The sequence below is a fragment of the Pongo pygmaeus genome, chromosome 13 (genome assembly GCF_028885625.2).
Source record: "Pongo pygmaeus isolate AG05252 chromosome 13, NHGRI_mPonPyg2-v2.0_pri, whole genome shotgun sequence".
In the NCBI taxonomy this organism is placed as follows: Eukaryota; Metazoa; Chordata; class Mammalia; order Primates; family Hominidae; genus Pongo; species Pongo pygmaeus.
The window spans coordinates 85,543,547-85,570,558 of NC_072386.2; the positions used below are offsets into that span (position 1 = coordinate 85,543,547).

Below are 27,012 nucleotides of genomic sequence, written 5' to 3' on the forward strand. Positions count from 1 at the left end.
CTGCCTGGGCCCACCCAGCATCTGGATGCTCTGCCACCCCTACCTGACCCTGGCAGTCGCTGCTGAGTGGGGCCTGGGGGTGGGCTTGGGGCTGCTCCCAGGGGGACTGTCCATTCTGAGTCTCCCACAGGCTCCCCACCTGGGAGAGGAGTGCCCAGCTCTGATCCTGCCTGGGGCCGCCTGCCCAGACAGCTCATCTGTGGCTTTGTCTGGGGCACAGAGGCGACTGGGTGTGCACCCTGCGGTTTCCATTTTCTTAAGCTTTCTTTGTGCTCCTTCTGCCTGTAATTTCTTTTCAGCCTGGGCCTTTGTGGAATCTGTCCGCCACTTTAAAGCGCAGCCGAGGAGATGCTTTTGCCAGCGGGGTGTGGGTGGGGTGCTGAAGCTGCCCATGGTCAGACCCTGACTTGCTGCCAAGAGTCCTGAGTTCCAGAAAGTTCCTTTCTGCTCTCACAGTCCTCCCTTGCCATACAAGTTCTGACAGAAGAGAAGTGCATGTCCTGAAGACTGGATTGAACGCACATGGCGAGCTCTGAAAGGCAGGAGTCAAGGAAGCCCTCTCTGGCTAAGAAACCACACTCTTCACCCGTGATCCCTGAGGTTTCTGCATTCTGACCCTATGATTTAAGTCCCCAGGGACTTCAGCAGCAGTTACGTTTAGGGAGGGAGGCTCAGGAAGAACGTGAATTATGGCATAACTCAGAGATGAGGCCGGAGTCCGTTTCAGTGATTGCTGATGGAACACGTGTGCGTTTATGTTGGGTTGTAAAGAAAACACAGATAATTTACGGGGAAGGAACTATAGTTTGATGATTGTATCTGCTTTACTAAGTTAAAAGCTGTGGAGGAAGCAACTGCAGAAACGTGGTTTTAGCACAGCTGAGGCAGAGGACTTGCGCACAGGAGGAAAGCCATGATGAGCACAGGGCCCTGGCAGATGGAGGATGGGTCTTTGGAAAGCTGGGTCATGGCCCATAACAACAAATGTCAGGGCACATGCGTCCAGTCATAGTAAGTGGACTTTTTATAGAAAATTCTTTCCAATGGTAGAACATAAGTCCTGTGAATAAGAAACAAAAGCACCACCACGCTGACTATGGTGCAAGGATCGCAGATGGTGCTGTCTCCTTTTAAAGTTACAGATGGTGCCTGGCCTCCTTCCCTTCAGGGCAGCGTTTAGCAGCAGCCCTCTCAGAGCAAACAAGAGTCTTCCTTTGCATACTTGATAACGACAATTTTCTCATAGATCACACCTGCAAACAAATGTAGGTAATATGTAAACAAAAAGTAAGTTTTCTCTGCCTTTTCAGCTAGTCTCTTCCCCAAGTCACTATAATGAAGTTGACGGCCGTCTCCGCCCTGGCACCGGCAAGCACATGTGCAGGCCCTGCTTTATACACGGAGGGTGGCACAGTGTTCACACGGGTCTAGACTGGCACGTACATAATGCTCGCTTCTCTGTGTCGATGGCTGCATCGCACGGACACGCTGTAATTCGAGAGGCGGTGACACCCCGCCTTCGGTGGGCTTCGTTCAAGTCTCAGCCCTGCTAGATGGCCTTAGTGTAGCCTTGGGCACAGTATTCGGCCTCTCTGTGTTTGCATTTTCTCCTCTGTAAGCTTCAGCTGACTTTGTTGGGTGAGTGAGTGTGAAGCGGACAGCAGGCCTGGGCTCGAGGGTAAGAGTGTGCACTTGCTTGCAGGCAGGCTTCTCCTTTTTTTCTCTCGTTCCTCTCTCTCTCTCCCTCACCCCTTTCTTGCTCTTCTCCTTTCTCTCGCTTTCCTCCCTCTCCATTTCCTCTTTCATTTATATCTTTATGTGAACCTCTGAGTTGCCCCAGTGGTTGTTGGCTGTTGCATCCTGCACACGCACAGGCGCCGGCATATTCACGGGGAAAGCCCTAGATGTGCGCACTAGTGTGGATCCCTGCAGTCTGCAGTGGAGGGAGTGGGGTTGGGAGAACTGGGTGTCTGCTCCTTGGAGAAAGGATATATAATCTTTTTCAATCTTAGTGCTTTTATTACAGCAGAATACACATAAGATTGACCAGTATAACCATGTGTGAGGACCCAGCCCAGCAGCCTCGGTGTCTTCATTGTTGTGCAGCTCACCACCATCCGCCTGCAGAACTTTTTCATCTTCCCCAGTGAAACGGGACCCATTTAACACTCGCGCCCCACTTGCCCTCCTCCAGGTCCCTGGGAAGCACCATGCAGCTTCCTGTCTCTGAGGCTTGCCTGTTTTAGGGAGCTCATATGAGAGGAGTCATAAAATCTTTTTCCTTTTATGTCTGGCTGATTTCGTTTAACATAAAGTCTTCCAGGTTCCTCCATTTCCTCCATGCTGTGGCGTGCTCAGGATCTCTGCCTCTTTTTTCTTTTTTTTTGAGACAGAGTCTCACTCTGCCACCCAAGCTGGAGTGCAGTGGCGCGGTCTTGGCTCACTGCAGCCTCTGCCTCCTGGGTTCAAGCGATTCTCCTGCCTCAGCCTCCCGAGTAGCTGGGATTACAGGTGTGCGCCACCATGCCCAGCTTTTTGTATTTTTAGTAGATATGGGGTTTGACCATGTTGGCCAGGCTGGTCTTGAACTCCTGACCTCATGATCCACCTGCCTAGGCCTCCCAAAGTGTAGGATCTCTGCCTTCTAAGGCTGAGGACCATTCTGCCATACACACAGACTGCGTTTCCTTTCTGCACTGGCTTGGCTGCTGGCGGATGTAGCTGTCTCTGCCTCTTGGCTGTCCAGGAGAGCGCTGCCAGGAACATGGCGTCCAGGATTTCCTCAGCTGTTACTTTGCATTCTTTTGGGTAAACATCTAGAGGCAGAATGGATAGATCAGAGTTCTAGGTTACCATACTGTTTCCAGAGTCAATTTTCTATTTTGATTTTTTTCACCCTATTTTATGGTGCTGATAAATTTGGATATTTGACAGGCTGTCCTCCGAAAAGGTGGTACCAGTTTCCTGTCCCTTCCTCTGCCTGTTCCGCACTCTGTCACCAGCATGGGGAGCATCAGCCTTGAGTGTTTCCCAGGCTGCCGTGGAGATGGTTGGGAGCACCTGGGCTTCTGCCACGCTGTGGAAAAGCCCCTGCCATCCCGTTCCGTGTCGTGTGCGTCCCTGCCCGTGCGTCTCGAGCTGGCAGCCGTTTCCTTACTGATGTGTAGAAGAGCTTTAGAAGTTAGGAAATTTGCTTTTTTCGTGTGCTGCAAATACTTCTTCCCTCAGTTTACCATGTGTATTGAGATACTTTAGTTAGTTTGCTTTTGATTTCTGTATGGCCAGTTTTACCAGCCTTTTCTCCTGTGGTTTCTTGCTTTTGCATGGAAAGGGTTCCCTGTGGCAGACACAGCCGAGGGAGATGCGTGGGGGGTCCCCACGGCCTGGCCTGAAAGGAAGCATGGAAGTCTGCAGGGATGCGCTGGAGCCTTGGGTCCCGCCCCCACCTCGCCAGATCGGCATCCTCTCAGCTCCCCTTCCTCCCTCCACAGGACTGGAGAGTCTGCCCTGAAGCAGTGACCTGCAGGCAGGGGTGTGGGTGTGCCGGGAGGGACTGGCCGGGGCTGGACAGGGTGTGACCATCTGCAAACCACTGAGGAACAAAGAAGTTCTAAATGAAAGATCAGAAAACGCTTTCTGCATTTTGGGAGGAGGGAAGCTTCAATTTTATAAGCTGAATCCTTATTTATCTAAGTAATACAGCATCTCCCCAGAGTGGCTGCAGCCTCCCTGCCTCTCCCAAGTAGGGGAACTGCTAGAGGCTTCTCAGAACACACAGATCCCAGAATGAGCCGTGCTCCAGATGCCGACGCTGGGAAAGGCAGAGGGCTGGAGAGCTTATTCTTTAACAGTTTTACTCCTGATACCATCTTTTACCCGTTGATGGCAATGTCTTTATCTTGTACTAAATTCTGTACATGTACACGTGATTTACTCGGCGGGAGATGATGTCTGAAACCTAGGCAGTGAGTAGCGGGGGAGTGACAGAGGGCCAGCTTCCTGGCTCCCCGACGGGCTGGATGTGGAGGTGGGAGAAAGGGAGGGGTCAAGAGTGGCTTCAGAACTCGCCCTGAGTCCCTGGCAGGATGGAGTGGCCATCGGCAACATGGGGAGCTGGTGGGTGTGGGAGGTGGGTGGGGCAGGTGGGCCCGCCCGGGATGTGGTAAGCAGAGAGGGTCCTCACACCGCCGGTGGTGATGCCCAACAGGCGGTGGGCTCTCCGGGCCGGCGATCCAGGAGCAGGTGTGGCCCCTCTGCCTAGAGATGCCACGTGAAGCCACGGGCAGGACAGGGTCCAGCCTCTGGGTGGAGTCCAAGGGCACCCACCAGGAGGGGGTCAGGAGAAGATGAGGAGCATGTGAGCTGGGAGGAGGGAGGTCGGCCCATGAGGCCTGAGAGCCGGCCGCTGGCTGCAGCCGTGGGGGCCCTTTCAGCCCCACCCATGTTTCCCTTCATGAGAACCTCACACCAAAGTATGTGTCAGTGCACGGTACGCTTCATGACGCTTCACTTTCAGAGCTTGCCTGGCTGTTTATGAACGTTTACTGTCCATATGAATGTTGGAATCAGGTTGTCTATTCTCTGTGTCTACAACCGTTAGTGTCTGTGTCCAAGATGTCGTTTCAGAGGGAGAGGCCAGCAGTTACAGCAGTGCCCTCGGTTGGAAGGGGATTGGGCAATGTCTGGAGAAAGTTTTGTCACCACTGGTGGAAGGGGTGCACCGGCACCTAGTGGTGGAGGCCAGGATGCTGCCAACACCCTGCAGTGCACAGGACACCCCCACAACAGGGAGGCATCTGGTCCAAAGTGCTCATGGTGCTGCATTTAAGAAACCAAGATTTAGGTGCCTACAAAACGTCTTTCTGAAAAGGCTTGCCTCTGCCTGTTCTTCTGGTGCTGGCTGCTGGGCTGTTTCATGGGACGCAACCTTCTAAAATGCTCTGGCATAGGCTAAAGTACAGATGCTGTAATGAACTGGAGACATTTTTATTGTCTCCATTTGCCCAGTGTCTGGCCCCTTCCTGTAGTTGGGTGATGCCTTTGGTGGTATCCAAGGTACCCAATAACGTTACAGAAGCTGAAGCCAGATGTGTGCTTTCCCAGCATCCCTGGCAGGCCTTTGACCCAGGCTCCTCCATCTGATGCACCTGGGCGGGAGCGCGGAAAGGAGTGGGCACAAGGGCCTTTCTCCCAGCTGGAGTGGGGTCCGGAAGGGCTGGGCAGCAGGACTGGCCTTGCCAGAGCATCTGAAGCAAGGCTGGGACTGCTGCTGGCTGGCTCACACCAGGCCTCGTCGGCCCAATACCTTTTTCATCAGTTCCCCTTTACTTTCAGCATTCAGTGCACGTTTCTGTTGCTTGCAACCAAAAGTCCTGGGTGAACAAATTCCCTGCCCAGAACAGCAAGTGCAGTAAGACACCACGACAGGAGCGGGAGGGAAGGCCTTTGCTATGAGCTTTACCAGTTCGGGCTTGAGGGGTGTGATTTGGACCCATGGTATAAACAAATTTGGAACTGGATTTTAGGAGAAGGCTTGAAGACACATTATATAGTTACTGTACCTTAATTTTCGTTCTTTGGTTGTAAAATGGCTTAGCGATGATTAATGACTTAGGATTTTTGGACAAAATCTACGGATTTCCCAACGTTTGGCAGAGGGAAGAACTTTGGCACCCGAGCCCCCGGGCTGGGGGAGGTGGTCCTGGGCTGGAAACAGAGGAAGAAAAAGGCGAGGGGAGAAGCACGGGGAACTGTTCCTCTTCTTCCTTGGAAAGCAAAACAATTTTGGATTCCTTGTTGAGTAAGGAGAACATTCCTCACATTTGCTCCCACTGTGCAAATGCTCCAGCGCATCCGCCGTCCTCTGAGCAGCGTAAGGCCAGGCTCGGTTTTGACTTTCCTGCGTTTCGGGTGGATTCACTCTGCCAGGCTCACCAAGGTCCCTTCTTCTCTGGCTTCCCTGTCAAGGCCCTGTTTGTAACTTCACTTCAACAGAAAACTTGGCTTCCTCCTATCCCCTGGACTAGCTCCCATTTCTGTCCCAGCACCTTGTCCCACCATTTAGACACCAGGCAGGACAGGGTGAAGAACAAACCACAAAACCCTGCCAACCATGGCTGCTCCAGTGAGAGGCTCCTCAGGAGTATCTTAGCATTTCCTGTCTGCTCCCTCAGGCGCCCTCCTGAACCCGAGAGGGGCCCTAGTGTCCCATAGCCGGAAGCATGGGGAGCGCTGGAAACCCCACTGGAGCGGGGGTCCTGGGGGTGGCCACGGCGCTGCTCCCCTTGGCCGCATCACTCATGCCTCCCAGAGGGGCCTGTGGGGCTGGAGGAGGGGACAGCAGCCTGTGAAGCAGCAGAGCGAGCAGGAGTGGGTGGGCTATGCTGGTGGGACGAGGCCTTCAGCTTCAGGGATCAGGGAAGAGAGAGACAGAACAATTCAAGTGAGGCTTATGGTCAAGCCTGGCTTAGAGAAGAAAGATATGAAACGCATGTAACCTGATTTTAGCAGGCCCTGCCGGATGCCTACCCTTGTCCTCCTGCTTCCTCCTTGGTGACAGGACCCTTAGTTTTTAGGTATTTGGTAGCAAGGTTCCCAGGCCCAGAGGCTAAGCCATCCTCGGTCTTTTCCAGGGCACATCTAGGTTTTGTGAGGCCCGAAGCTTCCACTGTTTGGGGCCATCAGGGGAGCTTTTTCCTGAGAGAAGGATTGTAATATTTAATGGATACAACATTAGGTGCAAATTGAAGTTTTATTTAGAATGAAAAAATAGACAACAAATTACAGATTTTAAAGAGCTAAAAAATTCCACAGATGTCACGGAGTCCAGGGGAATAACAGCCTGGTTGGAGGGGCGCTCTCCGCCTCTTCTGTATTTTTGGCTCTCTCTGAGGGTAGTGGTTTTTACCAGCATGCTTAGGGAGAGTCTAGAAAAACTCCTGCTAGGGTAAGGTCAGATTCCGGACCGTGTCGCACCTCTGAAGACCTCGGTCCAGTTCCTTCCAGGGTGGCTTCAGGCCTTGGCATCCCTGCCTCCCTGCGGCTGCCCCTTGCCCAGGCCCCGCCAACGCTGTCAACGCCCCCTTGGCCACGCCGTGTCCCCGCCCAGCATCTTGGACGCCATTCCTTCCCGGTGGCACCTGCCCAGACTTTGCTGAAACCGAAGGCAACAGGAGGAGGAGGTGGGCTTAAGAGCGCCTGCCCGGCCGCCACCTGTCTTGGAGGTGGAGGGAATGGCCGAGGGGTGGCTCCCTCAGCTCCCCACCTTTGAGCATCTCTCAGGCTGGGAAAGGGCAAAGGGCCACGTGAAGCCAGCAGGCACTTCAGTGCCACATCCCCAGAGGGACAGTCCTCCCACCCAGGAACCCCTGGCTGCCCGGAAAGCACCACCGGCAAGGCCGCCTCCACCGCGCCCACGAGAGAACTCGGCAGCTGTGAAGGAACTGGGAGATTCTGCAGATGGGCCGAGGTCAGGGCTTCCAGGCTAGGAAGAAGTCTTCCAGACGCCTAGCTTCACCACTCCCAGGAGAAGGAAGGAAGGGGCATGGGCAGAGGCCTGGCAGGGGAGGAGGGAGAGGCCAACCCTGTACACAGGACCACAGGACAGGGTGGAGGACTGTCCCAGGAGTCCCTCCACAACAGGAGGCCTGGTCCCAGTGGCCCCTCTCTCTAGGGGTTCCCTGCTGCCACCATGTCCACGGAGGAGTCACAGCTTCCATGGCCCAGCCACAAGTTCTGGCTCAAAGTCAGAACAGGAGAGAGGCCCTCAACTCCAGTGAAGCATGCAGCTCCTTTTTCAACCCCAACACCTCCGACAAAGCGTGTTTGTTATATGAAGGCAAGGATCATGATGGCACGAAGCGTGTTATATGAAAGCAATGATCATGATGGCAGCTGCCACCAAAATATTTTACCAGCACACCCTTCTGACTGCAGCATTTCTCAGAAGAAAGGCTCAGGTGAAAAGTTCCTGGAATTTTCCAGATCTTCAGGTGGATCTATTAGCATTGCCACATACCGAAAAAAGGAATTTCCCTAAAGGTTAACTTCTAATCTGGCAAAACTTTGCTCATACCTCAAAACGGAGCCAAGACTCAGACTAATACACATACATCAAAATGGACAAAAGCAAGTCTTGACTCACTTGACAAACAGAATAGACACAAAAGAATGTACAACCAATACAATTCCAGAATGTCCCTGAAAGGAAAAAGCATCCTCTACTGACATGAAATAAATGTTAACCTTGAGATTACACTAACAATGCCTTTTTTTAAGAGAGGGTCTCGCTCTGTTGCCCAGGCTGGAGTGCAGTGTCACGATCTCGGCTCACTACAGCTCCCACCTCCCGGGTTCAAGAGATCTTCGTGCCTCAGCCTCCTGAATAGCTGGGGTTACAGGTGCACGCCATTGCACCCCGATAATTTTTGTGTTTTTAGTAGAGATAGGGTATTGCCATGTTAGCCAGGCCAATCTGGAACTCCTGGGCTGAAGTGATCCCCCTGCCTTGGCCTCCCAAAGTGCTGGGATCACAGGTGTGAGCCACTGCGCCCAGCCAGGCCACTTCTTTATCAGGAATTTCCAATTCCCATTTCCATAAGAGAACTAACTGAATTAATCCTGCCTTCTAATGTTTCTGGAACACATCCTCTACCTTCGCCTGCCGGCTCCTCTGATGTCCCAGGGGCCTTTTGGTAGCAGTCAGCATTTAGCAAATACAGAGTGGAAAGAGTGTGCAGGAGGCCTGGGCTTGGTTGGGTGTGCTGTCTGCTCCTGTGGCCTGTCGGGCAGGTCCAGGGAGACACAAGGGAAGCCTGAGGGACCCTGACTCCCCTTGAATTTCTCCATACAGCAAGACAGTGAGGCTTTATCCCAGATCCCTGACTCCTAAAAAGAGTCTAAAAAGAGCTAAGTTCTCTCTAAATTCTTTAATGGTTCATGACCAAATTCTTGGTTCTAAGACTTTGAATTTTTAAATAATAGATGTGCATCTTGACTTGGGTAAAAACTAGAAACCTGTTCTCCCACCCAAGCCTTTGCTTTAGTAATTCTCAAGCTGACGGTCTGGCCGGGCGGGCACCAGGAGCGCCGAAGGCTCACTTGAGTCATTAGTGAACATGTCTGACTGAGTCTGGGCTGAGGGACCTGGCTCTGCATTTTGTAAAATAGATACTAGCAGATCGTCCCAAGATGTGTACAGCTCATTCTCACAGCCCAAAGAGGGCACTTACTCCACAAATGCGTGGCCACAGGTCATCACCTGTCCTGTGGCCCTGGCGAGCCTGATCCCTCATGCCGGGCACCCACACAGCCTGCGTGCCTTCTAGACTTGAGTTCGCAGCTCTTTAAGGAGCTCTCGGGCCAGTTTTTCTGATCTAGGGCTTTCAATGCCAAGACGATTCCATCTGTACAAGGTCTGGTCAAGAAAGCCAATGATCTCGTGAGTTATCTCAGCAGTGTGAGCCATCTGCAATCAGGACAGAAGAGAAGGCAAATTAAAACACTTTCCATACAGATTTGTCCTTTGTCCAGGGACGGACCATAACCACCCAGTCCCTGAAAGAAGCCCTATCCAGCATTTCCATCAGTTCCAAAGTAAAGCATCAGGGGCTCTTGTTTGCAAGGTGATTAGCACAGCAAGTCTGTCTCCAAGGCTGGCTACACAGTGAGCGGTGCCATTTCCTAACGAGCCTCCTCGCATTGAGTTCAGCTGCCAACAGCCTTAGACTCATAAAGGCCACAAACAAGCGCTGCTTGCAATCAGAAGTGCTTCTCGGAATGCCAGTCACAAGTTGTGGGATGATCCGCTGTGGGGAACAAAGGCAAATGAGCATGCTGTGGCTTGACTTTCTGCAAAAGGCTCACACGAACATGAGAACTGGAAAATACCACCTGTTTTCACAGAAACAGCCCCTGGCATCCCTGGGCTAGCAAAGGTTTTAACACCTGATTCTTGCGGGAGAGCAGGAGACACAGCCTCAAGGCATTCGTACTTGTTGGTGCCTGTAAGTATTTTCCTAAAAACTTCGGTTAAGAAAAAAGGGAAGGGTGAGAATCTTACAATTTAGCTATGTGGGGAATTTATGGTTTTTTAAGCACAAGCAGTATTAAGAAGGCTTAAGTTTTTGAAAGAGTAACCGATATATTCACTTAAGTGTGTGTCAGTTTATACAGAACCTGCAAATGTTTAATTAGCCAGAGCAGCCCAAGGTCAGCTTCCTCTGGAAGGGTTGGGCTGTTCTGGGAGGGTGAACAACTGCCTTGGTTTTCCCGGGACTATTCTGGTTTTATTGCCTCAGGTCCGACAGCCCAGGACACCTTTCAGAACTGGGCCTTCCACCTCCTGACCACCACTGAAGGGAGCCTCTTGTCGCATGCATACTGTGTGAATGGCAGCGTGGGGACGCAGAGCTAAGAGTAAACAACGTGGTGTGGACCATGACGTTCGCTCTCCTCGGCCCCCGGTTGGCAGCACACAGGGCCTGCAGCCGGCCTGCAATGAGCCCGCCAGGGTTGCTGATGGCCTTCGGCAGATGCAGCCTGTCCTTCATCAAGGAAACAATGTGAGCCTGCTGTGGACCCCTTTCAGAGTTAATATACCACCCAGACCCTGAGCGGGAGGACTGTCCCCTGCTCAGGGGCTGGCCATGCCCATGCTGATGGGCTTGGCCATGTCTGAAGAAAGGTCGAGTTGTCATTACAGATCCAACCTTGCATCTTCCTTACACACCAACACTCCTGGGTGGGCCCCTTCCCAGTTCTCTAGTCACATGCAAAAATTTGTAGCCCTGCAGCCGCCTGGAAAACCTGCCTCCCTGCTGGCCTTGGCTGGTGCACCAAGAGTGGGTTCAATTCATTTTGAGTTCAACGACTCAAAATTGAACTCTGCATCTCGGAATCTTGCTAACTTTTGCTGTTGTTGCTGTGGCCCAGCAGCAGGAGGCAGGAGAGGGAGAAGTGTGAATCCAGGACAGGACAGGAGGTGGAGCCCCAGGGGTGGACTCCACGCAGTCCTCTGTTCCGTGCTGGCCTCCTGCAGGCACAAGTGGACGGCTGGGGCAAGGCAGAGGAGTGCCTGGCGAGAGGCCAGGAGCCAGAGAGGCAGGAGAACTGCAGGGACGCTGGGCAGGGCCTTGTGGATGGAGTTCTGGGGAAAATCAGAGGGCCGAGGTCAGAGAAGAGGATTCCGGGACAGCCAGGGAGTGGACCTCCAGGTGCCTGGAGAAGAGCCCACTGCACAGAGCTCGCAGCAGAGCCCACACAGGAGGCAGGCTGTGGGCAGATGGGGCTGCAGGACCAGTGCGCCCTTTCGGTCAGATGGAGTCACTCGCTCAAGCCATCTCCAAGAGGGTGCAAGGGCTCTGAAGAGAGACAGCGGCCTTTGCCTTGAGCTGGCACCGCTCTCCAAATCTGGATGCCAAGACAGAGGGCAGAGCCTGGGACCAGCCGGGGGGTGGCTGCGCTCGTGCTAGGTCCTGAGGGTGGAGAGACCCAAGCTGCAGGAGGGAAAGGCCGTCCCACCAAAACAATCATCTGGCCACTACCTGCTCGTGGGCCAAGCAGACCCGGCCCTTTCCAAGGTGCTGTCGGCAGAGGAACTGACAAAGGCCAGGAGAGGCAGGGGCGGTGGGAGGGATCCTTCCCCGGAGGCCCTCCCTGCCACGCAGCCACCACAGCGAAGGCTTCTCATTAGGAAGACTGATGTGTCAATAAAGATGGTTTCAAAACATCCGAAAGGACAGCCCCCAGGAGGCGCTTTCACCACGATGGGTGCCCAGATGGCCAGCATCCACCCGACGGAGTTAGTGCATGAGCGCCACACTGGCGTCTGCTCCGGGAATGAGCTTCTGCTGTGTGTGTCTTCTCTGTGGCGGAACTGATTTGGGGGATGCGATGACAAAGCACTGGGGCCCTCCGTACTCCTGTGGGTTCCTGTGTGGATCAGCAGAAGGGGCTGAACCACGTGTCAGGATGGGCTGCCCAGCACAGGACGCAGGCTGAACCTTGCAGCGTCTGGCCTCTTACTCCCAGTGGTGTCTCTGGGCTCAGTCTTGAGGGCGATCTGCTTTGAATGTGGACTGAAAGTTTCCTCCGAGTAGATGGAAACGTGGTATCAGGATAACTGAAGCAGAGACCTGGGTGTCTCTAGGGTGCTTGCTCTGGGTGATTTTCTCTCACATCCTGTGGGCAGGGCTGGAGCCACCAAACTCCCATGCTGACCCCCGCTGCTAAGCAAGCCAAGCCCAGGCCCTGGGCAGCTTCTCCACTCACACGGGCCACAGGGTTGGGGAGGAAGTGCCTGAGCTGGAATTGTCCTTGTCACAGGGCAGGGCTGACCATCTCCCCACTGCCCCTCCCCCAGCCCCCCATAAGCACCTTCCCACTGTTTCTGCGAGTTCGACTTTTTAGATCCCACCCATAGGTGAGAGCATGCATTTGTCTCTCACGTCTGGCTTATTTCGCTCAGCGTAAAGCCCTCTAGGTTGGGCCGCATTGTTGCAGGTGTGCATTTTATAAGAGTACACAATAGATTCTCGAAAGCATTCTCACTGTGCTGGGGCCGGGCCCAAAGAGGTGGCACCTGGCATGTGGCAGCCAGTCGTCTTCAGCCCTGGGCCGCCCTCATGACTCGGATCCGTCTTAGATGAGACATCATCACCTGGGAGGCACAGCCTGGGCCCGCTCCACAGGACTGTCCTACCAGGATGGAGACAACCTCCTTGCCCTGGTTCTTGGCAGGTGGGTCATTTGTTACGGGGACTTTCTGCACATGGACATTGACGTTTCAGTCAGGCCCGGCCTGGATGGGAGCAGGAGGGGCCTCTGGGGACTGGGAATATTCCTCTCTTGAGTTGGTTGCTGGCTGCACAGGTGGTGTTGGTTTGTGAAATTCGTCAAGCTGTGTATTTTCTGTATGTATATGTCAACAAAAGTACAAATAAAATAAAAAATAAAACAAAACTCCCAGAGCCACCATGCTGGTGCTTTTTCTGAGATGAGGATTTTTTTAAATTGTGGTAAAAAATACATAAAATGTGCTATTTTACCCATTTTTGTAATTCGGTGGCATGCAGTATGTTTACAGTGTTGCACAGCCATCAGCACCGGCCGTCTCCTGCCCCTTTCTATCGTCCCCACACTGACTCCCCACCCTCCGCCCTGGGAAACTCTGGTACTTCCTCTCCCTGGACTTGACTCTTCCAGGTGCCTCACCTAAGTGACTCATACAACATCTTCGTTTCTGGCTTACTTCAATAGCACAGTGTCTTCCAGGTTCATTCATGTTGTAGCACTGTCAGAACCTCTTTCCATCTTCAGGCTGAACAGTATTCTCTTGTGGGTACAGATCACACGGTGCATTGCTTGTCCCTCTGCAGGCGTTTGGGCCATCTCTGCCTGCTGCCTGCTGAGAATAGTGCTGCCCTGAGCACTGGGCCAGATGGCCCTCCAGCCCCTGCTTTTGGCTCTCTGGGTTATAGACCTAGGAGAACCGCCTGCCACATGGTAATTCCAAGTTTGGCTGTTTGAGGAACCACCCCATTCTTCTCCACAGTAGCTGCATGACGTTAATGTCCCCACTGGGAAGCGTATGAGTGTTCGGGTTCCCGCGCATCCTCACAGGCGTTTCTTTTCTCTCCTTGCTGACAGCCATCCTGATGGCTGTGCAGTGCATCTCGCTGCACTTTGCCTTTCCCTGACCACTCATGCCCTTTCTGTGAGCATCTCCCCACATGCCTACTGGCCATTTGTACATCTTCTTTGGAGAAATGTCTGTTCAAGTCCTTCGCCCATTTTTGAATTGGGTTGTTTATCTTTTTGTTGTTGAGTTATAAGAATTCTTTATGTATTCTGAATACTAAACTCTAATCACATATATTATTTCCAGATATTTTTCTCCCATTCTGTGAATTGTTTTCACTTTCTTGACAGTATCATTTGATGCACAAAAGCTTTTAATTTTCATAAAGTCCAATTTATCTATTGTTTTCTTTCATTGCTGTGCCTTTGGTATCATATCCAAGAAATCATTGCCAAATCTAATGTCACAAAGAGTGCTCACTTTTGACTTGGACCATTTTTTACCCCTCAAGTCAAGTGGGCTTCAGGAAGGATTTCTTGGTAATAAACCAATTTTTTAAAGATTAACACAATTCTTTGCACTGTTGCAGTGAATAGCATTGTGGTTGCTTTGCGAGCACATTCTCATCGTGGCCTTATTTCTTTCCATGAGGAGGAGGAGAGCAGCACACTGCGATGGAAAGAAATGTACGTAGGGGGACAGGAGAGCTGGCTTCTACTGCAGGCTCTGGCAGCAAGCCGTGGGCCCAGGAGATGGCATCTCCTGTCTCTGAGCCTCTGTTTTCTCTTCTGTGACATAAAGGTGCTGGAGGGGGCAGGCTCTGGGGTCCATCCCAGCTGTCAACCTCCTTGACCATTTATCCGTGCTGGGCAGCATCCTGGTACACACCCTGTGCAGAGGCCAGACCCTCGGACAGGTAACCCACCTCTCGCCTGGAGCAGAAATGAGTACTAGGATGCTGGACCACAGGGAGACTTACCAGGGTGATGACATCCCAGGCGATTGTGTGGCCTTCAGGAGCCCAGAGCAGGAAGTTGAGGAGAAGGTGCCTGATCAGCTGTTGTGCAGGAGCTCTGAGGTCGGTGTCTGTGCCCTGTCCTGCTACTGTCTGCAGGTCCTGGGCTGAGAGGCTGCTGCTTCTGGACATTGCTAGGAGGTGGCCCAGCACGGCCTTCACCTGGACCTGGGCAATAGCATTTCACAGGGGAGAGGTTAGGAAGAGGCAGGACAGACATACTTCTAGGATTTATTTATTTGCTTTGAAACAACCCCCAGAAAGGGGTAAGGACTGGCCCCTGAGAGAGGGAGCTAGGCAGTGGCCGAGTTTACACTCGATTTCACACAAACCCAAATGGGCGGAATGGAAATTTCTTGACTTTCTTTCGTCTTGCTCACCAAGCAGTCAGGGCACCATGCCAGGAACTGACCTTTTTTTGTATAAAAGGAAACAGAGAAAAGTTCTCAACAGAATGTAGTCAGATTTTTATATTGTGGGGAAAAAGAACAAAAGGCTCCTTGAAGACTCGCCTATCACAGCCACAAATCAATTAAAGCCCCACACAGTCAGACCTCCGCCGAGCCAGTGTTCCCATACGAATGCAGGCTTGCCTTTGCTTCTTGCTATATTGGGGGTCAGGGTGGGGGGTCAGGGGGAACACACACACATGCACGCACGTGTACACAAGCACGGTCATACATGCATGCACATACAAGAACACATTTGTTTTAGATGCTGGAACAATCTGTTTATGCGTGTTTAATGCTCAAGCAGAGGTCACAAGTCTGTGGAACCCACATAATAATGGTAATTGTAAGTCTGCAGGTTGTTTTTGCATAAAAAATACTTATTCCATGCTGAGATATTTCTGCTTGCTACAAGAATGGTACACCCAGTCGTGACTTGGAAAACAAAGCAAAATTCGAAAGCCTAGCTCCAAATGCCACATGGAACTCATGAACAGCTATGTTCCATCACTTATGAAAGAATACTTAGGCCTATTCTGAGAATTCCCATGACCAATTTTATGGATTTTGCATGAGGCGTTTTTTTTCCCTGGAAGTCAAAGCCTCATTCAACGAAGTCTGTCATAAACTCCAGTACACTGGGCGTGTTGTGTGAGCTCCTCTGACCACAATACAAGACCGTGAGAAACTGCACCATCGGGCTCTTCCACGGGGAGCGGCAGCGCTCCAGCAGGGCAGGCCTCACTCTCCCCACCTCGCCCCTCAGCCGGCCCAGCCTGCCGGGTCTAATGGTGTCTACGGGAGCCCAAGGCCATTCTGCCATCTAACTGGGTCTGCAAAAATGTCAGGGTTTAGGAGGCTATGCCTTTATATCTGTTTTTTCTCTTGACCCACAACTGACTTTCTGCCCTTGTCCAATAATCCCTAAGATGGGGTCTATCTTCCTTTCTGTCTGTCCCAGACTGTCTTTCCCTTCAGAGGCCGTCCATGTTCATGGGCTTCCACTTGAACACCAATAACTTTAAACACGTCCTAAGTTTTTCAGGAGAAAGATAAAAGCTTTCTTTTCTTTTTAAAGTATTTTTTATCCTGCATTATAAAAACATATATGCTTACTATGGAAAATTTGAAAAGAGAAAAAGAAAAACCATTAAAATGATCTATAACTCTACCATCCAAAAAGACTCACTGTTAATAATTTGGTTTATATACTTCCTGTCTTTTTTCTACGCACTAAGACCATACCACTCACTACACATAATGCCTTGTATCTTTCATTTTTCTCTCCATAACGTACTATAAGCAGTTCAGTTCACTGTATCTATAGAACATGCTCTTCAAGACTTTTTTTGGAGACAGAGCCTTGCTCTGTCACCCAGGCTGGAATGCAGTGGTACAATCTCTACTCACTGCAACCTCTGCCTCCTGGGCTCAAGCAATCCTTCCATCTCAGCCTCCCGAGTAGCTGGGACTATAGGCACACATTACCACACCTGGCTAATTTCTTTATTTTTTTGTAGAGATGGGTCTATGTTGCCCAGGCTGGTCTCAAACTCATGGATTCAAGTGATCCGGCCACCTCGGCCTTCCAAAGTGCTGGGATTACAGGCATGAACCACTACACCTGTCCAAGAGCATGATTTTTCATGGTATGTAACAGAATGCTATTCCATGGTTAGGATATACCACAATTTATTTGGCCAGTAGCCTTACTATTGAAAGTTTAGGCCATTTCCCATTGTTGTATTTATAAACAATGCTGTGCTGACTATTCTTACACATAAGCCTTTGCATGGATCTCTATTCCCCAGGGTAATTCCTAGAAGTGGAACCACAGGGTTAAAGGGTATGAACCCTTGCCTGATTTTTTTTTTTTTTACTTTTTTTCTCTAGGCATCATTGTACCTTATTGATTCTTAAGGGTATCCAAACAGACTTTGTTTATTTTGTTGTGATCCGATTCAGTTGGCAAAAGGAGATGAACTCTGGCTGCTGGTGGAAAGGGTGGCTTGCCCATGAGTGGGACAGGCCTTCTCACAGGCAGGACACATCCTGGGCGGGGACACGCTTGCTCTTTGCACCCATGTTCTTCACCTCAAGGACGTCCACAGAGGCAGTGACGCCAGGCCTAGCACACGATGCGGGGATATGCCACCGGCTGATTTAATTGTGCCTTTTTAAGTAAATGCACAAATGCACAGATACTGCTAATTTCAATTCAATCGCATAAGAATCATGCTTTCTAACACAGTTCAGTTTGTCTCTCAAGCCCCCCAATAGACCACAAAACCCAGGAAAACAAGAGGTACGTATCATTCATTAAACTAAGATCCCCTTCCCAGGACGCCACATACACCAATGCCTCAGGCAGGCACCAGTGAGGAAGGGGCTCTGGAGTCACCAATATGAGCACTGGATTGAACTGCCAGGCAGATGGGCACCTGTGACAGAATGGGGGGAAGGGAAACGGATGCCTGCCACTGCCCCACTCACATTGAGCCAATATGTTCTCATCCAAAATCCTAGGCATCCCCTGAGGGAGAACTACGCAAGGGTTTTATTTTTTCTTAAAAAAGGACCAAGTTAGCTAGTAGAAGATGTGCCAATGTAGAACTTTCTAGAAATTAAGTGTTATTGAATAATTTATTTCTTTATACTTCAAAAGTGATTCTGTCAGTAACCTTTTGACTGTGATGGAATTGAACACATATCTACCAACTTAGCTTATTCAGAATCAAATAAGACAGAATATAAAAGGGCTTTAAAAACCATATGTGCCCTGTACATCTTATTACTGTTAAAAACATCAACCAGGATTTTCCTTAATTAGTTTAATGTGATCTTTTAAAGGGGAAGAAATAAAAAGCTTTCTTTTTAATCAGACAGCAATCCTCAAATACATATGTGGGTTATGATAATTTTTTCACAAAGCTTTATTTCTGATCCAAAATAAATTATCACCAAATTTCAACTTTTTAAAATCTAAAACTATTTTTCTTTCCTATGCCATGCAAGCCTTTAAACAAAATACGCAGACATCTTTATTAGTCCGTGTGTTTTCAAACAACAGAAAATGCCAAAGCCAAGAGGAGCAGTGCTCCATACAAAATGAGCCTTGTCCTCTTTAACTACTAAGATCAGCATAGAGCCCTGGCAGTTGAAGTTTTAAGAACCTAGCAAATCAATGCTTGCAAGGGAGGTGCCAATGCCTTTAATCAAAGCATTGCTTCCTGTAATTATTATATTCCACATAAAATAACAACTGTCTTTGCCACAGACAGTTATCCAGTCCCATACTTAGCTGCTCTGTTATTTAGGAAATGACCAACTTCTTTTTCAGAAGCAAAGTGGTTAATATCATGTGATTACTTTAGTAAGAGATGTAAACAAAGCCAGTAATGTGAGGATCTGTTGACTGATCCAAGAAAGGAGACAGTCAAGATGGAAGCAAGCCCCAGCCGGGCTGCTGGGGAGCGAGACAGGGCCCTGGCTGTGGCCAGGCTCTGCTGCCGGCACACCCCTCAGAACAGCCCGCCTCTGCAGGGCACGCCTTGGAGGACGCGACCCTGGGGCAGATATGGCAGCTGAGCAATAACAGATCAAATGACCTCGGGGAAGAAGGGTCTTCGTTTTGCAGGAGAATGGGCTGGCAGCGTCTCGTCTCTGGCCACCTCGGTGGGGACAGGAGAACGCCTCTGACCACAAGGCTGGAGGTCACCATGCCTGCAGGTTGCCACGACATATGCCATCTGTGGGCAGAGCTCAGGTGTCATGGAAGCCAAGCCCACAACAGAGCCCCTCTCTGCAGGCTCCTCTCAGCCCCCCAGAGCCCACCCCAAACACATGCAGTGGGGCCTGCTACCCACCATAGTCTGTGCTCTCTGCTGCCTCTCGTCACGGGGGCCGTAGTAGAAGGCCAAGAGCCACAGCAGGGCCGTGGGGGGTTCGGCTGCCGACATCAGTAACTGCTCTGCCACCATCTCAGCCCATCCTCCAAAGTGAATGAACAGGAACCAGCTCTCAAAGGGACCTCCGCGGGACCTGGAACAGAGCCAGAACACATGACAGCTGGCAACCTGAATTATTCTTCCTTTGGGTTTTTAAAGCAACTTTAACGTTTGCCAACGGTTGGCTTAAATTGTACTTATCCACTGAAGTGCAACCTGCAAGGAATACAATTTAGACTCAGAAAGCCTGTCCAAATGCCACTCTGCACCATCACAGGACATTGAAAGAGTGCCTCTCAGGACCCCCATGAGGCCTAAGGCCTTTGGACATCGGAGTCTTTAATCCAGGTACGTTCAGTGAGGACAGGCACTGAGGAAGGAATACTGCAGCCATGACCAGCAGGAATGTGGCAGGATGCGGCGGCACACCTCCCTGCCTTCTGAGACGCGGAGAAAGAGGTGGAGGGTAGGATGCAGGCAGAAACATGGGCTGTTTCCCTTCTGACAAGACGCAAAGTTTGGGTGGATATTTCAGCAACAGAATTTTTAATGAGCTGCTGTCATCATGGGTGCGTCAATGCCAGAAAGTTAAAGCGTTTGCGAAGCTACCCCCTCGCCACACTGGCAAATGGGAGTTGCAATACTTGTTTTAAGGGGAGAATTTGCTCGAGGTAAGGGCCCACTAATTGTGTGCAGTGCCGGTCTCAGCAGGAGAATTTGCTCGAGGTAAGGGCCCACTAATTGTGTGCAGTGCCGGTCTCAGCAGGTGAACATCTCCCTTGGAGAGGATGGAATAGACAAGCCTGAGATCACATTAGATGAGAACTTTCCTTCTGGACTGGGGCAGTGGTTGGAACAGGAGTGTTCCTGGTCCCTTTGTTGGATCTGCCTCCATGTTCCTCTGCCTGGCCCATGGAATTCCCAAGCTCTAAGCACTGTCCTTGCCTCCCTGGTAACTGCTGTCCTCCTGCCCCAGTCCTCCCTGAGAACAAGTGGTTAAATGTTCTACATTTGAGCAACAGAGACATGTCCTTCTTTCCCAGGACATGGTCAGAGCTGATGCTCTGGAGGCCACGTTGGCTGTGGGCTGGGTTAGGCTGTATCAGAGTGAGGAGGGGACTCTGCCATGCCTCTTCTCTGCAGGCACCATGTCAGGGTAGACAGACGCACAGAGCAGTGAGACTCCCTCACACTCCTGGCTCCCAGGTTGGCAGTGTGCCTGGATCAGGATCAGAGACCGGCCTGGTCCTTCCCTCTGTCTTCCACCAGTAGCTGAATGCACAAGCAGTCCCATGTGGCCACCTGAAAGGTGTCTCATGGCTCCAAGGTCTGGATTGAGGTGGGAGCCCCACAAGGTCTAAGTCCTGCTCTGCAGCACCACATGCACCCTTTCTGGTTGCTGTTTTATTCCAGTCTTCACACATTTGACATCACACATTCTGAGTGATGGTGGAGAGGGTGGGTAGAGAGAAGAGAAAAACACCCAGGGCACCCACGGCACAGCATTTCTCAATCACAGGGTGGGCTGCTATGCCACCTGCATCTATGTCCCTGTCCCCGAGTTAAGATTCAAGCTCCAGCTCTGTGTAACACCAGGACAACCAGGGAGGGTGTGTGTGGGGCTGACTGGCCACTGCAGGCTATTCATGTGGCCAACCCCGGAGCCTCCATTGGCTGCAGGCCTTTTTTGTCTGGTCTCCGTCGGTAAGAATCATGGTGAGGAAGGAGTGAGCAGCTGGCACCCAAGCCATCAATCACGGAGCTAGACATAGACGTGTCACCCATTGTCTGTGTTGACTCGGTGTGAGATTACAGAGAATTCCAGGAGTGAAAAGTGGCAAAAGGAACAAATAAAGTAGTCTTAGTAGGCTAGCAGGGACAATGAATAAAATTATACTCTAAAAGAGGAAGCCAAAGAGTGTTATGATACAAGGAATTTAGCAAGGCATAAATGTGAATGCTTTCAGGAAAACCACACACATAAGAGGGTACCTAACACTACTGTTAGAAATTAACAGGCCGGGCACAGCAGTCCACACCTGTAATCCCAGCACGACGGGAGGCCAAGGCAGGAGGATTACTTGAGCCCATGAATTTGAGGCAATACAGCAAGACCTCTACACAATTTTTTTTTTTTTTTTTTTGGAGACGGAGTCTTACTCTGTCTCCCAGGCTGGAGTGCAGTGGCACGACCTTGGCTCACTGCAAGCTCCGCCTCCTGGGTTCATGCCATTCTCCTGCCTCAGCCTCCCAAGTAGCTGGGACTACAGGTGCCCGCCACCATGCCCGGCTAATTTTTTGTATTTTTAGTAGAGACGGTGTTTCACCGTGTTAGCCAGGATGGACTCGATCTCCTGACCTTGTGATCCGCCTGCCTCGGCCTCCCCAAGTGTTGGGATTACAGGTGTGAGCCACCGCGCCCGGCCACAAAAAAATTTAAACATTAGCTAGGTGGTGGTACACGCCTGTAGTCCCAGCTACTCAGGAGTCTGAGTGGGAGGATCACCTAAGCCCAGGAATTTGAGGCTACAGTGAGATGTGATCATTCCACTGCACTCCAGCCTGGGAGACAGAGCAAGACCTTATCTCTAAAAATTAAAAAACAAAAAAACAAAAAAAAACCAATTTATGTTAGAATAGATTTTCTCATTTTAGAGATATTTATTAGAGAGAAGGAAAAGCAAGCATTTAACATTCCACCCTACTGTGCAGGAGTTTCAAATCTCCTTCCCTAGAGAGGTAGAGAGAAGACCACAGGACCCAAACAAGTGCCCTTTCCCTTCTGCGCGGCCAGGGAGGGGTTCCCAGCAGGTGGGCGCTGCTTTTTCCAGGGCCTCTTCTTTTTATTGTTATGCCTGTATATTTCAAAATCTAAAACCAGATGTTACGTAGAAAACGTTTTGATACAGGTGCATGTGTCAATACCTGTTTGGTGATGGTCCCAGACCAGTAATGCCTTCCTCTGTCAGCCCTGCTCAAAGGGCAGATGAGGACCTAGGGAAACCATGTGTGAAGTAGATTTGGGAGTGATCAGTGTTTGCTCACCCATGAGTCTGGTCTTCAACTGCTTCTCTGAGCAGTTCAGAAATATGCTTCAGTGTCTGGAGCCAGTGTCCCCGAGGGATATCTGTGGGTGGAGAGAGACACGTCAGAGGGCAACTGAGGAAATGTCAAGCCCATGAGGAACCACCTGCAGCGACGACCTGAAGAGTCTTTGGGAGACGCCCTTCACTTCTGGTTCACGGAACTCAATATTGTTCTCATGCTCTTCCCAGCCAGTACGTATCTCTTAAGCCTGGGGAAGTAAGATCTGTCCATGTCACACAGAGCTGAGCCTCAAAGAATCTAATCTTTTTATTTAGTTTTGTGGGGTTTTAAGACACGATCTTGCTTTGTCAGAGGCTGGAGTGCAGTGGTACGATCCTGGTTCACTGCAGCCCCAACCTCCTGGGCTCAAGCGATCTTCCTACCTCAGCCTCCCCAGTAGCTGGGACTACAGGGGTGCACCACCACGCCTGGCTATTTTAAAAATTTTTTTGGAGAGATGAGGTTTCACTGTTTCTCAGACTTGTCTCAAATTCCTGGGCTCAAGTGATCCTCCCACCTTGGCCTCCCAAAGTGCTGGAATTACAGGCATTAATCACCACACTTGGCCTCAAGTAATTTTGAATTCAGGTACATGGAAGTAGCTAGAGATTGCATAAGCAGCCCCCGCTGAGACTGGGAAATGCCGGGTTGCGGATGCCCTAGGTTTCTTCTTTTCTACCTACGCACTCCTTCATCACTAATGGGTTGATTTCAAAATAGATGGAGACTGTAGTAAAGCAGCCAACAAGGAATTAGGAATAGACTGCCTGACTGCTTTCCTAGGGCTGTGATGAATTCACAATATGATTTCAGGTTTACAGTGGAAAAAAAGGCCAGGAAAGAAAATAAGTGAGCATTATGCAAACAAATGTCTTTTCTTGAGTGAGCTGCTCTGGTTTCACAATCATCCTGTGGTTTTAAATACAGCTGAGCAGCACATATCTGTAGTTCTATGCAGCATCTGCAAAAGTTTTCACATAGTGATAGATGCTATAATCGAGCACACAAGGAAGATAAGGCGAGTGATGGACGAACCGCTGCTACTCCACAAGGCCAGCGCCTCCCTCCTCTGAACTCCCGTGGCCCTTGGTGCACAGCCTTTTGAAGGCATTTTTCGTTTCTTCCTTTTACTAGCTATTTAGATGTTTATTTCGCATTTCCTCCACTTGTAGTGTCTACACAGTCAGGGCTCGTAAGTGATCATCTTTTACACCCCTCCCCCGGCCTTCACAATGGGCATGAAATACATTTCTGATGAATAGAAGATCATGCTACTAAAAAACACTTCTTCAATGTGTGATTATAACACTGTTTCCCAAAGTAATATACAGACAGCTCTTCTAGGAACTAGCACAAGAGGTTCTTGTACTTCTGCCGGAAGCCACCTATTTATATTTGGACATAAATCTACGAGTTACACAAACGGAAAGGTAGAGGGTTGGGCCCATGCCCATGCGCTACCTCGCCGTTTGTTTACTATTTCCAAACTGAGACACTAACAACTCCAGTACATTTTCTGGAGCTCACTCAGCGTCCCCTGTTGGCTGACTTTAGGCTTTGCTGATCTGACCTAAGCGTAAGGTGAACCCTGGGAGAGTGAATTCCTCATTTTTCTGTCTTGTTAATAAAGTTTTCCCAAGGGTTTTCATAAAACTGTCACCTAGAGATCCCACCCCCAGCTCAAGCATGTGAGAAGACAGTGTCAGGGGATCACCCTGGGCAAGAACCTACATCTTCTTGAAAAAGGAAGAGGAATTTAGGTTTTGTAAAATGCTCTGAAACTTTGAATCATTTGCATTTCTCAAACAGATCTACTCACTCAAGTCTCAGAAAAAAGGCAGGCCAAAATGGCAGAAAAAGGAAATGTGACTGGCTCGTTCCCTTCTGTCTCCTCGCCTCCCATGCTCCAATAAGGCCCCTTTCTGGCTGGCGCAGTCTGTGCCCATGTCAGGACTGCCTTCCGTCAGGTTTCAGGCCTCAGAGGGAAAGGATGCCCTTATTCTCTATTTCTGAAATGTCTCCTAAGCATGAGCTCACAGCCACATTCCTGGATCAACACCAGTCGAATGAAGGCTGGAACCATCACTTCCCCAACTGGATAGCCTTTGGAAGGCTGGCAAAGGATATCAGGAAAGGCTGTGGATGAAGAAGCACCTTACTGAACCCTCTCAAAATCCTTCCCTTAGCTTGGTTAGGGGAAACTTCCCCTGCATTTCCTTGTTTCATCCATCATTTTATCTTTTCTTCTGCAACAAGGCTGCACAGAGTAGAAAGAATGAAAAGCAAATGAATGTACTGTTTTATTCTGACTCAGCCAAGTCTTAGCCTGTTCCTGGCATCTGGTGTATGTGGTTGGCACCAGCAGAGCCTGTGTTATCTAGAGGCAGACTAGCAAAACCTACCAGAGGCCACTGTTTTTTTATTTGTTTGTTTGTTTGTTTTCTTCTTTTGGTAAGTGATCACAACTGGGAAACCAAGCAGACTCTCATATCAAAATCCACAGAATGTGGGATCCTGGGGGCGTAAAGGGATCTTAGAAATAACCAGTTCTGTCTCCCTCATGCTATAGATAAGGGCCTGATGGGGAGGTCATAATTTGACAATGCTCTTCTCAGGAAATCATTCTGATGTGGGCAAAGTCAACCCTAACTCACCTTGAGGGTCTCGCAGCAGCACCATGGCAAGAGATGGAGAAGTGTAAGGAAAGTAGGTCTTGAGTGCAAACCGCAGCTGCCACAGGGTGGAAAATCCAAAGAGCATGAACATTAAGATTGAAACGGGGTCAGGAAAATACAAAACTCCGAGTCCTCTGCCCAAAAAAGACCCACCAGTACTAACATGGTCAGAACACTTTCTTAAACATTTATTTTTTGAAAAATAAACTCCCAATAACCTCATATTTTCCAGAATAATTAACCTTTTTAAAGTCACCTTCTGGGACTTAAGAAAAATAATAAAGTTATGCTCTTGATGTCTTTATGAGTTCTACCTCACATGAACCCAATTATACAAATAAGTCTTCTATTTTGGAAAGACTTGCCAAAGCAGTTGTGAGATGTTAGGTATTTCAGCATTTTTTTTTTTTTTTTGAAACGGAGTTTTGCTCTTGCTGCCCAGGCTGGAGTGCAATGGCGCGATCTCAGCTCACTGCAACCTCTGGCTCCCGGGTTCAAGCGATTCTCCTCCCTCAGTCTCCCAAGTAGCTGGGATTACAGGCATGCGCCACCAAGCACCACTAATTTTGTATTTTTAGTAGAGACAGAGTTTCTCCATGTTGGTCAGGCTGGTCTTGAACTCCCGACCTCAGGTGATCTGGCCGCCTCGGCCTCCCAAAGTACTGGGATTACAGGCGTGAGCCACCGTGCCCGGCTTGTTTTTGTTTTTTTATTGAGATGGAGTCTCCTTCTGTTGTGCAGGCTGGAGTGCAGAGGCACAATCTCAGCTCACTGCAACCTCCACCTCCCGGGTCCAAATGATTCTCCTGCCTCAGCCTCCCGAGTAGCCAGGATTACAGGCACACGCCACCACACCCGGCTAATTTTTGCATTTTTAGTGGAGATGGGGTTTCACCATGTTGGCCAGGCTGGTCTTGAACTCCTCACCTTAAGTGATTCACCTGCCTCAGCCTCCCAAAGTGCTGGGGTTATAGTCATGAGCCACTGAGTCCGGCTCAGCATGGTTTTTAAAATAACAACAAAAGTGTAAAACAACTGTGCTCGCATTTTGAGAGCCAAAGAGCTACAGCTATCTATGCCCCCAAGGGGCACAAAAGCTTTTTTAAAAATTGAGGTAAAATCTATAAAGCATGGAGTGCATGGGCTTTAAGTATATGAGGTTTTGGTAAATGTGCAAATCCATGTGACCACCACCCCAGTGAAGACACATTTCTATCATGCCAAGAAGTCCCCTTCCAATTCTTAACAATCATTCCCTCCACCCCACCCTGGCAACCAATGTTTTGATTTTGACAAGAGAGATTAGTTTTGCTTATTCTTGAATTTTGTGTAAAGGGAACATAAAGTATGTTTTCTTTTGTGTCTGGCTTCTTGGGCTCAACATATTTTTTTAAAGATTAAGCCATGTTATTGTGTGCGAGTAGATCATTCTGTTTTTATTGCTCAGAAGTAGTCTGAATTGTATGAATATGCCATAGTCTGTTTAGCCATTCTCCTCTTGATGTGCATTTGGGCTGTTTCCAGTTTGGGGCTGTCATGAATAAAGCTGTAGTTAACATGCATACATATGTCTTTTCATGGACATGTGTTTCTGTTTCTCCTGGGTATGCCATCGGATTGGAATTGCTGGGTCACAGATAGATGCTTGTTTAACATCGTAAGGCCATATGGTTTTCCAGTGTTGTACCATCTTACGCCCACCAGCAATGTATGTGAATTCCAGTTGCTCCACATGCTCCCCAGCATTTCATCCATTCTAGTGGCTGGGAACATAACCCTATGTATGCTTGCTTTCCTATCTGTTTCACTCTGCACTTTCCTCATGGCAAATGACGCCAAACAATTTTCATGTGCTTACTGCCAACTTATGTATCTTTTTTGAAAGTATATATTCAAGTCTTTTGTCCATTTTAAAAACTGGTTTCTTAGGCAGTTATAAGAGATCTTCATATATTCTCGACACATGTCCTCTGTTGTATACATGTATTACAAATATTTTCTCCTAGCTAACGGCTTGCTTTTTCAGTTTCTTCTTTCTTTTCTACTTTTTTTTTTTTTTTTATTGAGACAGAGTCTTGCTCTGTTGCCAGGCTGGAGTGCAGTGGTGTGATCTTGGCTCCCTGCAACCTCCACCTCCCGGGTTCAAGCGATTCTCCTGCCTGAGCCTCCCAAGTAGCTGGGACTAAAGGCACATGCCACTACGCCCGGCTAATTTTTGTATTTTTAGTAGAGACGGGGTTTCACCATGTTGGCCAGGATG

General features: G+C 49.7%; 2 protein-coding genes across 9 annotated transcripts in view; one reads left to right on the top strand and one right to left on the bottom strand.

Annotated features, from left to right (window-relative positions):
* AOPEP (aminopeptidase O (putative)) overlaps window positions 1-27,012 on the top strand; it is a 430,010-nt gene that overhangs the window by 374,935 nt on the left and 28,063 nt on the right. For 2 of the 4 annotated variants that reach the window (XM_054502563.2, XM_063649702.1), the window contains exon 16: window positions 16,564-16,692. In XM_054502563.2, coding sequence (XP_054358538.1) covers window positions 16,564-16,683 — 120 coding nt within the window. In that variant the 3' untranslated portion in view covers window positions 16,684-16,692. Of the gene's footprint in view, window positions 1-16,563; window positions 17,833-27,012 lie in introns of those variants that run through there. The other 2 variants (XM_063649704.1, XM_063649703.1) reach the window with 2 other exon arrangements.
* FANCC (FA complementation group C) overlaps window positions 6,733-27,012 on the bottom strand; it is a 217,988-nt gene continuing 197,708 nt past the window's right edge. For all 5 annotated transcript variants that reach the window (XM_054502579.2, XM_054502576.2, XM_054502577.2 and 2 more), the window contains 5 exons: window positions 24,732-24,807; window positions 22,036-22,117; window positions 18,910-19,084; window positions 14,559-14,762; window positions 6,733-9,466 (listed from right to left, as the gene is read on the bottom strand). In XM_054502579.2, the coding sequence (XP_054358554.1) occupies window positions 9,323-9,466; window positions 14,559-14,762; window positions 18,910-19,084; window positions 22,036-22,117; window positions 24,732-24,807 (681 nt within the window). In that variant the 3' untranslated portion in view covers window positions 6,733-9,322. The remainder of the gene's footprint in view (window positions 9,467-14,558; window positions 14,763-18,909; window positions 19,085-22,035; window positions 22,118-24,731; window positions 24,808-27,012) is intronic.